Source organism: Neovison vison, chromosome 4 (genome assembly GCF_020171115.1).
Source record: "Neovison vison isolate M4711 chromosome 4, ASM_NN_V1, whole genome shotgun sequence".
Taxonomy (NCBI): domain Eukaryota; kingdom Metazoa; phylum Chordata; class Mammalia; order Carnivora; family Mustelidae; genus Neogale; species Neogale vison.
Window position 1 is genome coordinate 496,093 of NC_058094.1, and position 14,145 is coordinate 510,237.

The 14,145-nt window shown below is 67.4% G+C and overlaps 2 protein-coding genes across 7 annotated transcripts in view; one reads left to right on the forward strand and one right to left on the reverse strand.

The window, feature by feature from the left end:
• On the forward strand, positions 1-13,006 carry CPSF1 (cleavage and polyadenylation specific factor 1). Its single transcript, XM_044244751.1, has 38 exons — positions 1-78; positions 174-331; positions 5,251-5,278; positions 5,371-5,513; positions 5,604-5,684; positions 5,775-5,926; positions 6,006-6,152; positions 6,234-6,373; positions 6,443-6,553; positions 6,634-6,727; positions 6,815-6,902; positions 6,979-7,098; positions 7,183-7,234; positions 7,321-7,415; positions 7,501-7,575; positions 7,704-7,784; positions 7,855-7,944; positions 8,119-8,229; positions 8,303-8,444; positions 8,514-8,692; positions 8,775-8,911; positions 8,996-9,170; positions 9,264-9,470; positions 9,545-9,634; positions 9,716-9,859; positions 9,931-10,083; positions 10,691-10,807; positions 10,886-10,976; positions 11,047-11,131; positions 11,235-11,376; positions 11,461-11,613; positions 11,688-11,864; positions 11,948-12,014; positions 12,098-12,145; positions 12,223-12,378; positions 12,462-12,591; positions 12,669-12,807; positions 12,887-13,006. Exons 2-38 carry the CDS (start codon positions 188-190, stop codon positions 12,932-12,934), a joined length of 4,332 nt encoding a protein of 1,443 aa, XP_044100686.1. The 5' UTR covers positions 1-78; positions 174-187; the 3' UTR covers positions 12,935-13,006.
• ADCK5 (aarF domain containing kinase 5) overlaps positions 12,992-14,145 on the reverse strand; it is a 20,486-nt gene continuing 19,332 nt past the window's right edge. For all 6 annotated transcript variants that reach the window (XM_044244753.1, XM_044244752.1, XM_044244758.1 and 3 more), the window contains 5 exons: positions 14,024-14,102; positions 13,850-13,941; positions 13,531-13,783; positions 13,324-13,428; positions 12,992-13,240 (listed from right to left, as the gene is read on the reverse strand). In XM_044244753.1, coding sequence (XP_044100688.1) covers positions 13,135-13,240; positions 13,324-13,428; positions 13,531-13,783; positions 13,850-13,941; positions 14,024-14,102 — 635 coding nt within the window. In that variant the 3' untranslated portion in view covers positions 12,992-13,134. The remainder of the gene's footprint in view (positions 13,241-13,323; positions 13,429-13,530; positions 13,784-13,849; positions 13,942-14,023; positions 14,103-14,145) is intronic.

Sequence of the window (14,145 nt, forward strand, 5' to 3'; positions counted from 1 at the left end):
ACGGCGCTCCGCTTCCGGGGCCGCCCGGGCCTTGTCCGCCGCCGTCCCGTTCCCCCGCGAGCGAGCTCCAACTGCCAGGTGGGCGGCGGGCGGCGGGCGGCGGGCGGCGGGCGGCTGGCGGCGGGCGGCGCGTGGCGGCGGCCCGGCTCATGCTGTGGCCCGGCCCCGCGCAGCCCGGCTCGGCGCCATGTACGCGGTGTACAAGCAGGCGCACCCGCCCACCGGCCTGGAGTTCGCCATGTACTGCAACTTCTTCAGCAACAGCGAGCGCAACCTCGTGGTGGCCGGCACCTCGCAGCTCTACGTGTACCGCCTCAACCGCGACGCCGAGGTGCGTGCGCGCCGGGCTCGGCCGGCACCTGCCCGCGCGGGGGGCGCGGGGGGCGCGGGGGCCCCGAGGCCGGAGACCGCGCCGCCCCGACGCGCACCGGCGAGCGGGCGGGCAGAGCGCGGCACGTGCCGCCCGGGGGTGGGGGCGGGGAGGCGGCGCTTTCCCGCGGGGCCCCGGGGCACGGCCTCCCCGGGCTGGAGCCGCCGGCGGCCGGCGGAAGGACGGTCCTGGCCGGGGTGCGGGGGTGGGAGAGAGCCCGGCTGGCCCCCGAGTGGGGTCAGGCCCCCGACCGGAGGTCCCTGGGTGCGGTGCGCCCGTCCGCAGCGGAAGCACAGCGGTGCTGTGGGCGCCGAGGGGGACCGGTCCGGGAGCGCGTCGTGCAGGAGCTGGGCCGGCGAGACTTCTCCAAGCCCGAGGATGGGGCCTGGAGGCCGTCGGGCAGGGGCAGCGGCCGGGGCAGGGGCAGCGGCCGGGGCGCGGGCCGGAAGCGGTCGAGGGCGGAGAGGGGCGCAGCGTGGCACTGGAGCGAAGGCGCCCGGGTCGGGGAGGGGTGAGCGGGGGCTGCTGCGGCGGCAGACGGGGTCAGAGGGGCACGCAGGAGGGGCCGACCTCCCCACCCGACCTCCCCACCTGCTGCCGCACAGCTGCGTCTGTGTTGGCTTGAAACACGCGGCCCGCGGCCCGAGAGCCCTGGAGGAAGAGCGCGGAGCAGGCCGAGCCGGGCTGTCACGGCGGCCGCTCTGTGGCGGTGTGTCCTGGAGAACGATCTGAGTTTTAGCTGTTGTGGCAACGGCAGTTTTGAGGTCAGTATTTGGGATTGGTCCAAATTTCAGTCAAAACTGGAAAAGACGTTGCAGATAAAAATGGGGCAGCCCGGCGGGCTCAGGCAGAGGAGCGGGGGCTCTTGGTCCGGGTGGTGAGTTCGAGCCCCACACGGGGTGTCCAGACATTGAAAATGAGCGAATGCGTCTCTGTTGTCTGGTGTCTGGGAGCGTCTCTGCTGGACGCAGTGAGCGGCGCTGGTCCCTCCGTCCGGTCCTCCGTCAAGTTCCTTCTCCGATTGGGTGAACTCAGGTCGCAAGTGCGCTTTCATGGTGTTTTCTGCAGGCGGGCTGGGCCCACGGGGTCACTGGTGTCCGGCGCTCCTTTTCTCCGCAGACGCGTTTGTGCAGAGGCCGCGTGAGGCAGGTGCTGGTGAGCAGGACCGGCGGGGAGACCTGCGCTCGCGGTGCCAGGGCCCGCCCTGACCTGCCGTGGGGACCAGCAGGGCAGGGAGGGGGAGTGGGGGCCAGGAGTGCTGTGAGATTTTGCTCCTTGCGAAGTTGAGTTTTGAGCAGGCAAGAGCGGAGGCGCTGCAGAGAGCGAGCGAGCGGCCCGCGTGGGTGTCCGGCCGGTGACGGTGCTCGGCCAGCCCCGGCCAGGAGGGAGGTGCCTGGGTGGCTCAGTCAGTTGAGCATCTGACTCTTGGTTTCAGCTCAGGTCGTGATCTCTGGATCGTGAGATGGAGCCCACGTTGTCGGGCTCCGTGCTGCGGGTGGAGCCTGCTGGGATTCTCCCCCTTTGCCCCCCCAGCCCCCACCCTCTCTCTCTTTTTTTTTCTTTAAGATTTTATTTAGTTATTCGATAGAGATCACATGGGCAGTGTGAAGCGAGAGGGGGAAGCAGGCTTCCCGCTGAGCAGGGAGCCCAATGTCGGGCTCAATCTCAGGACCCTGGGATCATGACCTGAGCCAAAGGCAGAGGCTTAACCCACTGAGCCCCTCAGGGGTCCCTAAACTCAGGAACAACAGAGAGTCTCTCCCAGTTTCTGAGGGTCAGGAAGCCCGGAGTGCCTTAGCTGGGCGGCTCGGCACAGGCTGCCAGGAGGTTGGAGCGTCTGCTTCTCACACTGCTGTTGGAGGCCCTCGTGTGGGCCTCACCCCAGGGCAGCCTCCTGCAGAAGGAAGGCTGAGCGAGAAAGAACAAGTCACCAAGGAGCCACCGTGTCTTCATAACCTGAGGGAGACATGGCACACGGCTCTCTCTGCCCCCTGGTACGGCTTGTGTGGACCAGCCCTGGCACAGGGCGTGAATCCTGGGAGGCCGTCTACACACCGATCTGGGCGCTGCTTCCACAGCTCACTGTGAGGTTGAGGGAAAGCTGGGGATAGGAGCCATGCCGAGCAGAGTCTGGGCTGGAGAGAAGCGGGACTCTTCAGACTCTGAAGCTGGTTGGAATCACCCAGAAGATGGCTCCTTGGGGCTGTGGGTGCCCCAGGCTTGAGACATCGGGAAGAACAGAAGAGGCCAAGGACGCGCTGCGGGAGGCGCAGCCAGGGGGTGGGGGGGGGTGGGGGGTGGGGGGGGAGAGCCCACACCCAGGGGAGGCGGAGGCCTGGGGGCCTCAGGCTGTGTCCCTGGCTGCCAGGCCTCTGTGCCAGCAGACCTGGGGGCCCTGGTGGCTCTTGACCCGGGTGGGGACGGGGCCTGCAGGGTTTGGAGCCCACTGCAGAAAGAGAATTAGTAACATGAACGTCTCCGTAAAGATTGGCACCAAGGGAATCAAAGCAACAGCCGCAGCAGCGGGAAGAAGGTTCGAAAGATGGAGCAGCAGGGGGGGTGCGCCGCCCTGGCTGCCGCCCCCGCCCCGGCCGCTGAAATGCAGGGGGGCTTTGCCTATCTTCAGAGACTACCACAGCCAAGCAGACGGCACGCGGCTGCCGAGCCACAGTCAGATGTTGGCTTCGGCTCACTGTAGGAAGGTGTGCCAGCTCTCGAGTCAGAAAGTATGTGGGGCAGGAGATGGGGCTGATGGGGGGCAGCTGGGGAGCGTCTAGGCGGTCCGGTTTCTGCTATGGAATTGCAGGTGCCTGCATTGGTGCGTGTCTTGGGAGTTTGGACAGGGCACCCCGTGGACTGAAGAGGTCCTTGGCCTGTGCTCCATGAGGTCTGGGGTTCGACTCGGTGATTTGAAGGGCTGGAGGCGAGCTGGCCTGTCCCTCTCTGTCCCAATCCCCTGCCCCCCCCCACCCCAGCTGGCTGGCTCGGTTTTCCTGGGCTCGAGAGAAAGGGGGAAGCTGCCGGTCCTCACCAGGGCCAGGGCCTGGGGTAGGGCACTAGTTCCATCGCCAGCCTGTTGAGAGCCGCTGAAAGCCCAGACTCAGGGGAGGGGTGATGGGCCCCGTCTTGGGCAGTCTTGACTCCGTTGGTGGGGGTCTCTGCAGGTGGCTCCTGTAGCTCACAGCTCAGCCCTGGTGACAGGAATGGGGGGGCATAGAGCACAAAGCACGCGGGCATGTGTGGGGCGTGGGCAGTGTGGCTGGGACCCCCTTCCTCTGGGTGAGGTGGGCAGCGAGGGTGGCCCAGTGTGAGGTCGTGTGTGGCGTTGGCAGAGCAGTGGAGCTGTGTGTGGGAGGGGGTGAGGGCGCGGCCTGGGGCATAGGCAGGGGTGGGGCTCGGCGGCGGGGGTGGGGGGTGGGGGGGACACCCCTGTGACCTTTGGAGTTCATTGACGTTAATGGAAATAAATGCCAAGTAAATAGAGGCTAGATCATGGTTATGGGTGGAAAAGTCTCCGTCTCGTAGAGCTGTCGGCCCCTCGGGTTTGTCTGTCCAGTCCGAGTCTTCCAGTCGCAGTGGGTTTCTCATCAGTCGGGACGGTTCCGTTCTCAAGTGTACAGGGAAGAGCCGGAAATGAAGCGCGTCCACGATCGCTTTAAAGACGAGCAACGTGGGACCCGGGCCTCGTAGGACCCTCCAGAATTGCGCGCGCGCGTTTTAAAGCTGGGTAATTAGGCGTGTATGAGACAGATGTAGAATGAGGTTCACTTCGGACTGTTTGGAGCCAACATTCTTCTCCTGGAACGTCCCACTGTATCTCCAGGACTTTTCCCTTAAAAACCTTAATTTTCTTCCTTTTTTTTTTCCCCTTAAGATTTTTATTTATCTGACAGACAGCACGCACAAGCAGAGGGCGGGCCAGAGGGAGACGCAGGCTCTCCACTGAGCAGGGAGCCTGACCCGGCTCAATCCCAGGACCCCGGGACCATGACCTGAGCCGCCCAGGTGCCCCTGTGACATCTTTCTTATATCGAAACGGTTTCTTATTCTTCTCGGTAACCTTGATAGTTGGGTGTTCTTGTGCGGAGCTAACTCGGCATTCCTGGGAGGACTCAGTCTGGCTGTGCCGTGGTGTCCTTGTCCCGCGTCGCTGGCTCACTTGCAGACACTGTGAGGACTCGGCCTCGAGTCCGTCCTGCGTGCACGGTCGGTGTGGGGGCCGTCAGCCCGGGACCAGTGGGTTTTGGTTTCATTTGATGTTTTTTAAGTTTATCATTTTTGAAACATTTGGTAGAATTTCCTGCTGAAGTTCTCTGGCTCTGGAGTTTGGTTGTTGTGAAAAAGTGTTGGGTGGATAAAATGCCTTTTCTGCAATGAGTTCAGTATGTTGTTTTTCTCAAGCAGCTCTTTAGGGTGTTTTCCCCATAGCACAAGTGTGTTATGAAAAATGCCCTTTTTTTCTCATTATTAAACTTCCGCAGGGCGCCTGGGAGGCTCAGTCGGGTGAGCGTCCGCCCTGATGTCAGCTCAGGATCGCGGGATGGAGCCCGGGTCAGCCCCGTGCGGGGTCTGCTTCACGGTCGCCCTCCCTCTGCGCCCCGTCGCCTGTGCGCACACGAGTGCGGGGACTGTTGGCTGTTGCGGGCGCCGTGACCGGGGCTTTCTGGGAAGCCTGTGGCCGCGCTGGGGACCGGGTGGGAGCGAGTTCGAGCACGTTGGGTCTGTGCCCAGCTGCCTCCTGAAGTGCCTGGAAACGGGGCCTGCGCGGTGGTGAGGGTTTGGGCAGGGCTGGCCCTGTGTGGCCTTTTCTCCTCGCCCCCCCGTGAGGTGGGGCTGCCCCGTCTGTGGCTTCACCGCTCACCCTCCTCTTCCCCTCCCAGGCACCAAGCAAGAATGACAGGAGCACAGGTGAGCACAGGGGTGGCTGCCCTGGCCTCAGGTCTGGGACTGTGGGGGCTGGGGTGTGGGCCTGGACCCGGACCCACCGGCCTGTCCCTCAGAGGGAAAGGCCCACCGGGAACACCGGGAAAAACTGGAGCTGGTGGCTTCCTTCTCCTTCTTCGGCAACGTCATGTCTATGGCCAGCGTGCAGCTGGCAGGTGCCAAGCGGGATGCCCTGCTCCTGAGCTTTAAGGATGCCAAGGTAGGCGACGGGCCTGGAGGTGCGCGTCGGTGTGGGGGGCCTGCCGGGCCGTGGGTTTGGCCACAGCTCTGACCTGCGGCCGCCTTCCAGCTCTCGGTGGTGGAGTATGACCCGGGCACCCATGACCTGAAGACCCTGTCTCTGCACTACTTTGAGGAGCCGGAGCTGCGGGTAGGGCCGGGCCACGCCCCCAGACCCCAGCGCCTCCTCCCGCCTCACCTCCTGTCCCCAGGCCTGCCTGATGATGCCCTCTGCCCCCAGGACGGGTTTGTGCAGAACGTGCACGCGCCGCGGGTGCGGGTGGACCCCGACGGGCGCTGCGCCGCCATGCTTATCTACGGCTCCCGCCTCGTGGTCCTGCCCTTCCGCAGGGAGAGCCTGGCTGAGGAGCACGAGGGGCTGATGGGGGAGGGGTGAGTACCGTGGAGGGGGAGGGGCTGTGTGTGTGGCGTCCCCTGCTCCGTCTGCCCGCTGAAGCCTGTGGCTCCCCAGGCAGAGGTCCAGCTTCCTGCCCAGCTACATCATCGACGTGCGGGCCCTGGACGAGAAGCTGCTCAACATCGTGGACCTGCAGTTCCTGCACGGCTACTACGAGCCTACGCTGCTCATCCTCTTCGAGCCCAACCAGACCTGGCCGGGGTGAGGCATGGAGCCGGGGGCCTGCGGCCGGGGCGGGGACCGGGCCCCCCGGCGCCGGCCGACCCCGCCGTCTGTCTGCAGGCGGGTGGCTGTGCGGCAGGACACGTGCTGCATCGTGGCCATTTCCCTGAACATCACGCAGAAGGTCCACCCGGTCATCTGGTCCCTCACCAGCCTGCCCTTCGACTGCACCCAGGCCCTCGCCGTGCCCAAGCCCATAGGTGAGGGCCGTGGCTGTGGGGGCTCGTGAGAGTGTGCGGGGCCCCGCCCACCAGCCTGTCCCTCTCCAGGCGGGGTGGTGGTCTTCGCGGTCAACTCGCTGCTGTACCTGAACCAGAGCGTCCCCCCGTACGGCGTGGCTCTCAACGGCCTCACCACTGGCACCACTGCCTTTCCCCTTCGTGAGTGTGGGCAGGGGCGGGACCGGCGGGGGGGGGGGCGCTGGAGGGCCGCGGCGTCTGTCTGACCGCGCCCGGCACAGGCACCCAGGAGGGCGTGCGGATCACCCTCGACTGTGCGCAGGCGGCCTTCATCTCCTATGACAAGATGGTCATCTCCCTCAAGGGCGGTGAGATGTGCGTCTCCCCTCCGTGAGCCCCGCCCCCGCCCGCCCCCCACTGCCCCCCCCCCCCCCCCCCGCTCAGCAGCCCCCCTCCCGGCAGCTATGTGCTGACCCTCATCACCGACGGCATGCGCAGCGTCCGCGCCTTCCACTTCGACAAGGCCGCCGCCAGCGTGCTCACCACCAGCGTGAGTCCCGGGAGGGCCGGGGGGAAAGGCCGTGGGGGCGGGCCCGGCCTCCCCCTCACCAGCCGCCCGCCTTCAGATGGTCACCATGGAGCCTGGGTACCTGTTCCTCGGCTCTCGCCTGGGCAACTCGCTGCTCCTCAAGTACACGGAGAAGCTGCAGGAGGCCCCTGCCGGCGCCGTCCGGGAGGCCGACAAGGTGCGTCGGGAGAGCCTGTCGGGACCCGGGCCCCGGGGCGGGCTCCCCTCACAGGGCTGCTCACCGCCCCTTCCTGCCTGGCAGGACGAGCCCCCCTCGAAGAAGAAGCGAGTGGACTCCGCAGTCGGCTGGTCAGGTGGGGACGGAGACCTGGGGCTGGAGGGGGCCGGCGGGGGCCGGGCGACGGGGGTGGGCTCACGCGGGGCGCCGCGTCCGCTGCAGGGGGCAAGTCCGCGCCGCAGGACGAGGTGGATGAGATTGAAGTCTACGGCAGCGAGGCCCAGTCGGGCACACAGCTGGCTACTTACTCTTTCGAGGTGAGCTTGAGGCCCTGGCGGGGGCGGGGGCAGGGGGGGGGGCTCCCACCCAGGCTGGCCTGCCTGAGCGCGGCAGTCTCTGCAGGTCTGCGACAGCATCCTCAACATCGGACCCTGTGCCAACGCGGCCATGGGAGAGCCTGCCTTCCTCTCCGAAGAGGTGCCTTGGGGTGGAGGGGGGCGGGGGGTGCAGGGCACTGGAGCCTGTCCTTCCTGTCAGCCCCGGTGCAGGGCGGTGGGGGCTGGGCGGGGGGCAGGGCCCTGTCCTTATTCCCAGCTCCTGTGCAGTTTCAGAACAGCCCTGAGCCGGATCTGGAGATCGTGGTGTGCTCCGGCTACGGGAAGAATGGGGCCCTGTCCGTCCTACAGGTATGTGGGGGCAGGGGCTGCTGCCTCGTGGCGGGATCTGGGAGAACTGATTCCCGCATTGTCGCTCCAGAAGAGCATCCGGCCCCAGGTGGTGACGACCTTTGAGCTCCCTGGCTGCTACGACATGTGGACAGTCATCGCTCCCGCGCGGAAGGAACAAGTAGGTCGACCCTTGGCTGGCCTGGAGGGCCCGAGTGGGGCAGGTGACCCAGGGCTGCCCTCCACATGGACTCAGCCTGAGCGTGCGGGTGGCCTGGGGGCAGTGGGGCCCAGGACCGGCCTCTGCTGGGCAGCCTTGGCTAGGTGACGTGATTCCTGCTGTCCTTTGTCACAGGAGGACACCCCCAAGGGGGAGGGGGCAGAGCAGGAGCCCGGCGCCCTTGAGGCAGACGATGACGGACGGAGACATGGGTTCCTCATCCTGAGCCGGGAAGACTCCACCATGGTGAGGGGTGGGGGTCCGGCAGCCTGGGGCGGGTCCCGCTGTGAGGTGGGCCTCACCCTCCTGTCGCTTATAGATCCTGCAGACGGGGCAAGAGATCATGGAGCTGGACACCAGTGGCTTTGCCACACAGGGCCCCACGGTCTTCGCTGGCAACATCGGGGACGGTCGCTACATTGTGCAGGTGTCCCCGCTCGGCATCCGTCTGTTGGAAGGAGGTAGGTGCAGCGGGCGGTGGGGAGGGTGCTGGGTGCCGACGCGCGGCGCTGACCGTCCTGTGCCCGCAGTGAGCCAGCTGCACTTCATCCCCGTGGACCTGGGCTCGCCCATCGTGCAGTGTGCCGTGGCTGACCCCTACGTGGTCATCATGAGTGCCGAGGGCCACGTCACCATGTTCCTGCTCAAGAGTGACTCCTATGGGGGCCGTCACCACCGCCTGGCGCTGCACAAGCCACCCCTGCACCACGTAAGTTCCCGGCCGTGCCCGCGGCCTGCAGGCCCCCCCCCACCGCTTCTGCCGTGCTGAGCCCCTGCCCCTGTCCCCGCAGCAGTCCAAGGTGATCACCCTGTGCGTGTACCGCGACGTCAGCGGCATGTTCACTACTGAGAGCCGCCTGGGCGGGGCCCGCGATGACCTGGGGGGCCGCAGTGGCTCCGAGGCCGAGGGGCAGGGTTCGGAAACCAGGTACGTGGGGGCAGCCAGGGCCTGGGCTGGGGTCAGGGTCCCTGTGGCGGGCCCCGTATGACTCGTGGGCCGGTCCGTCTCTAGCCCCACCGTGGACGACGAGGAGGAGATGCTGTACGGGGACTCGGGCTCCCTCTTCAGCCCCAGCAAAGAGGAGGCCCGCAGGAGCAGCCAGCCCCCTGCGGACCGGGACCCCACCCCGTTCCGGGTCGAGCCCACCCACTGGTGCCTGCTGGTGCGGGAGAATGGAACCATGGAGGTGCGTGAGGCCCTGTGCCAGTGTGGGCCCTGCCCCCAGCTTCCCGCGGCTTCCCGCCGTTTCCCGCGGCTGCTGACCCTGCTCCCCACGCAGATCTACCAGCTGCCTGACTGGAGGCTGGTGTTCCTGGTGAAGAACTTCCCCGTGGGGCAGCGGGTCCTGGTGGACAGCTCCTTCGGTCAGCCCACCACGCAGGGCGAGGCCCGAAAGGAGGAGGCCACGCGCCAGGGGGAGCTGCCGCTCGTCAAGGAGGTGCTGCTGGTGGCGCTGGGGAGCCGTCAGAGCAGGCCCTACCTGCTGGTGAGTGCGCCCGCGTGCCCCGCGGCGGCCCGGCGGGTGCCCCCGTTCCCCTGCTGACCCCGCGCTGCCCCCAGGTGCACGTGGACCAGGAGCTGCTCATCTACGAGGCCTTCCCCCACGACTCCCAGCTCGGCCAGGGAAACCTCAAAGTCCGTTTCAAGAAGGTGCGGTGAGCGGGCCGTGGGGTGGACGTGGCACGGGGTGGGGCGCACGACCCGGCCCTCACGGCGCACCGCCCCCTCCAGGTCCCGCACAACATCAACTTCCGTGAGAAGAAGCCAAAGCCGTCCAAGAAGAAAGCGGAAGGCGGCGGCGCCGAGGAGGGGGCTGGGGCCCGTGGCCGTGTGGCCCGGTTCCGGTACTTCGAGGACATCTACGGCTACTCCGGGGTAGGCGCGCGGCTCTGGGAGGCGCCCGGGCAGGGGCAGATTGGGCCGCCCCTCATAGCGCCTGCCCTCAGGTCTTCATCTGCGGCCCGTCGCCTCACTGGCTCCTGGTGACGGGCCGGGGGGCCCTGCGGCTACACCCCATGGGCATCGACGGTCCCATTGACTCCTTTGCCCCCTTCCACAACGTCAACTGCCCCCGAGGCTTCCTGTACTTCAACAGACAGGTAGGGAGACCCCAGGGCTCGTGCTGCCCCATGTTGCCCTGCCTGGGTCAGGAGGAGGTGCCGGGGACCCTGCGGGGCGTCCAGCAGGGGTACAAGGCCAAGGTCGAAGAGGTGAGACATGGAAAGGTTGGGGGACATGGCGGGCGAGAGTGGCCGCTACAGCCCACGAGGCGCCTGTTGGCGGGGCCAGCGCTGGTCCCTGCTGTGCCCTTCAGGAGCTGGGACTCTGGCAAAGGTGCTCACCCTCTCTGAGCCCCGTTTCCTCATCTGTGAGGCCGGTCTGAGGACTCGTGATGAGAACGGGGCAGGTGGTCTGGACGTGCACTTAGGGCACTGGCTGGGGTCGGGGGCAGTAGGGGTCCCCTCGTCTGTCTGTGCTGACTCCGGCATGGCTGGCACGTGGGTAACCTTTGCTGCGCGGCTTGCGGCTTCCTCTGGGCCCCGACCACGTCTGTGGCCAGGGCACCGGCCAGCAAGTCTCCGTCTTGTGCGCACCCCGTTCTGGCAGAGCGGAGGGCTGGCGGTGTGGAGCCCTCGGGAGCCCAGGTTCGCCTGCCCTGCCCTTGGCGAGTGCTGGGCCTCATCAGCTTGTCCCCACACCTGCCAGGGCGAGCTGAGGATCAGCGTCCTGCCCGCCTACTTGTCCTACGACGCCCCGTGGCCGGTCAGGAAGATCCCACTGCGCTGCACAGCCCACTACGTGGCTTACCATGTGGAGTCCAAGGTCCGACCCCGTTCTCTTTGGGCCGGGGCCCCTCTGGGCACCGCCCCCCAGGCACCGTGACACGCTCTGCCCTCTCAGGTCTATGCTGTCGCCACCAGCACCAACATGCCGTGCACCCGCATCCCGCGCATGACCGGCGAGGAGAAGGAGTTCGAGGCCATCGAGAGAGGTGCGTGGTGCCCGGGGAGGGGCGGGCTGGCGGGGCTGCCCTCCCTGACCAGCCCGCTGCGTCCTCGCAGACGACCGGTACGTCCACCCCCAGCAGGAGGCCTTCTCCATCCAGCTCATCTCCCCGGTCAGCTGGGAGGCCATCCCCAATGCCAGGTGGGCCGGGCCGGGCCGGGCCGGGCCGGGCCGGGTGGGACCTGGTCAGGCTGGGTGGGAACCTGGCGGCCAGCGGGCAGCTTCCTCACCCCGCGTCGCGCAGGATCGAGCTGGAGGAGTGGGAGCACGTGACCTGCATGAAGACGGTGTCGCTGCGCAGTGAGGAGACCGTGTCGGGCCTCAAGGGCTACGTGGCTGCTGGGACCTGCCTCATGCAGGGGGAGGAGGTCACGTGCCGTGGGCGGGTAAGGGGCCAGCTGGTGGGGGTGGGAGGCGCCTGGCGGCCCTGGCCCCTTCCCTGCACATCCTCCTCCCCCCACACCCGGCAGATCCTGATCATGGATGTGATCGAGGTGGTGCCTGAGCCTGGCCAGCCCCTGACCAAGAACAAGTTCAAAGTCCTGTATGAGAAGGAGCAGAAGGGCCCGGTGACCGCCCTGTGTCACTGCAACGGCCACCTGGTGTCCGCCATTGGCCAGAAGGTCTGCGCTCTCCTTCTCGCCCTGGGGTCCGCCTGCGGCCTGCCCCTCGTCACCCGTGGCCCCTGTCCCCCCAGATTTTCCTGTGGAGCCTGCGGGCCAGCGAGCTGACGGGCATGGCCTTCATCGACACGCAGCTCTACATCCACCAGATGATCAGCGTCAAGAACTTCATCCTGGCCGCGGACGTCATGAAAAGCATCTCGCTCCTGCGCTACCAGGAGGAGAGCAAGACGCTGAGCCTCGTGTCCAGGGTGCGCGTGTGGCCTCGGCCCCGTGCTTGGTGGGTGCTGGCCGCAGGCCCGCCCTGACGACCATCTCCCCTCCCCGTCCCCAGGACGCCAAGCCGCTGGAGGTGTACAGTGTGGACTTCATGGTGGACAACGCCCAGCTGGGCTTCCTGGGTGAGCACAGGGCCCCGGGGGGGCTCCGGGGCTCGCAGACTTTGGGGGGGGTGGCCAGGCTGACCCTGGGCTCTGCTCCCCAGTGTCCGACCGCGACCGCAACCTCATGGTGTACATGTACCTGCCCGAAGGTGAGTACGCCCCCCTCCCCCACACCCCCACGGGGCTGGCGCTGGGCGGGCAGTGAGCGGAGCTCCCTCTGGCCCAGCCAAAGAGAGCTTCGGGGGCATGCGCCTGCTGCGGCGCGCCGACTTCCACGTGGGCGCCCACGTGAACACCTTCTGGAGGACGCCGTGCCGCGGGGCTGCGGAGGGGCCCAGCAAGAAGTCGGTGGTGTGGGAGAACAAGCACATCACGTGGTTCGGTGAGTGCCGGGCCGGCGAGGATGGCGCGGGGCGGGGCGGGGGGTGCCGGGCCGGCCTTGCTCACACGGGGCCCCCCACGCAGCCACCCTGGACGGCGGCATCGGGCTGCTGCTGCCCATGCAGGAGAAGACCTACCGGCGCCTGCTGATGCTGCAGAACGCGCTGACCACCATGCTGCCCCACCACGCCGGCCTCAACCCCAGGGCCTTCCGGTGGGTGTGCGCCCCCTGCCCACCGCACCCCCGCCCCCCACCCCCCGCCCTTGCTACAGCCTCCTTGTCCTCCGCAGACTGCTGCACGCGGACCGGCGCGCCCTGCAGAACGCTGTGCGCAACGTCCTGGACGGCGAGCTGCTCAACCGCTACCTGTACCTCAGCACCATGGAGCGCGGCGAGCTGGCCAAGAAGATCGGCACCACGCCGGACATCGTGAGCCCCGCCCCGCCGTCCCGCCCTGCCCCGCCGCCCCGCCCCGCGCGCCCCCACTCACCAGCCCCTCTCCCTGCAGATCCTGGACGACCTGCTGGAGACCGAGCGCGTCACCGCCCACTTCTAGATTCCCAGAGGCCGCCACCCGCCCCCCCTTTTTGTACAGAACACAAGGAAAAAGATGTTCGGTTTGAGTAGAGCTTGTGGTCATTGTTGGGTCTCCTGGCGGGGCTGGCTCCTAGGGTACAGCGTCTTCAGTGCCCCAGGTCTCAGTCTGTGGCGCCCGATGCTGGACCAGCCCTAAGGGCCTCTCGGACCTGGGACTGCCTAGGTCTCCAAGTACTGGGAGAGCCCCTGGGTCTCAGGCAAGAGGCCCAGCTGGACCAAGAGCCGAAGAAGGAGGGCGGTCAGCCGCATCGACAGGGTCTCTAGCCTGCGAGGAAGGGCAGGGGGGTCAGGGGTGGGTGGGGAGTGGGTCTCAGCCCCCCGCCCTGGATGCTGCCCCTCCCGTCTCACCTTAGGGCCACTTCAAACTTGAACATCTCCCAGATGACCTTGACGTGGCGCAGGACGCTGGCTCCGTACGCCGCACCTGCCAGGCGGCTCCAGCCCCTGACCGCGCTGCCCAGAGACACAAGTCAGCCCGGCCCGGTCCCGCTCTGACCACGGACTCCTGCCACGCCCCCACCGCTCCCCCAGGGACCTCGGCCAGCCGGCACCCACCTCTTGGCCATGAGGAAATAGCGGTCGACGGGGGAGCCCAGGGCGGTGTTGATGGCGCGCACGGTGTTGACGTTGCGCAGCACGAGCAGCATGGGCCGCGGCAGGGCCTTGAGCACGCCCATGACGGCCTCGAAGCGCTCCCGCGCCATGGTCTGCATGTAGGCCGCCTCCTCGCGGCTCAGCAGGTGCGAGCGCCACAGCTGGCCCAGGCGCACAGGCCGCTGCATGAGCACCTCGGAGAAGAGGAGGTAGTCTGCAGGCGGGGGGTGAGCCAGGACCGGTGCCCCCGGGAGCTCCACACCCGCAGAGCCCGCCTCACCTCGCACCCCGAGGGCCTCCGCGTGTGCCTTCATGGCCGCGTCGTCCCGGAGAATGATGGCCCGCCACAGCTGGCACAGGGCCGCCCGGTCCCTGTGGGAAGTCAGCAGTGAGCCCGGCCCCCAGCCCCCAGCCCCCACCGGAACCACCCCCTCCAGCTCCGTGGCTGGCTTACTTCTCGTCCAGAAACTGGTAGAGCCCGTGGTCCAGCAGCACCAGCTGCGCCTTCCCGTCGGGGCCTTTCCGCACCAGAACTGGGGACGCAGCCTGTCAGCGTGTGGCTCCGACCCCCACCCC

Coding starts and splice junctions, on each gene's coding strand:
- CPSF1 (XM_044244751.1), top strand. CDS start 188: ATGTACGCGGTGTACAAGCAGGCGCACCCGCCCACCGGCCTGGAGTTC. Junction 6,374..6,442: donor CGCCGTGCCCAAGCCCATAG/GTGAGGGCCGTG, acceptor GTCCCTCTCCAG/GCGGGGTGGTGGTCTTCGCG. Junction 8,693..8,774: donor ACAAGCCACCCCTGCACCAC/GTAAGTTCCCGG, acceptor CTGTCCCCGCAG/CAGTCCAAGGTGATCACCCT.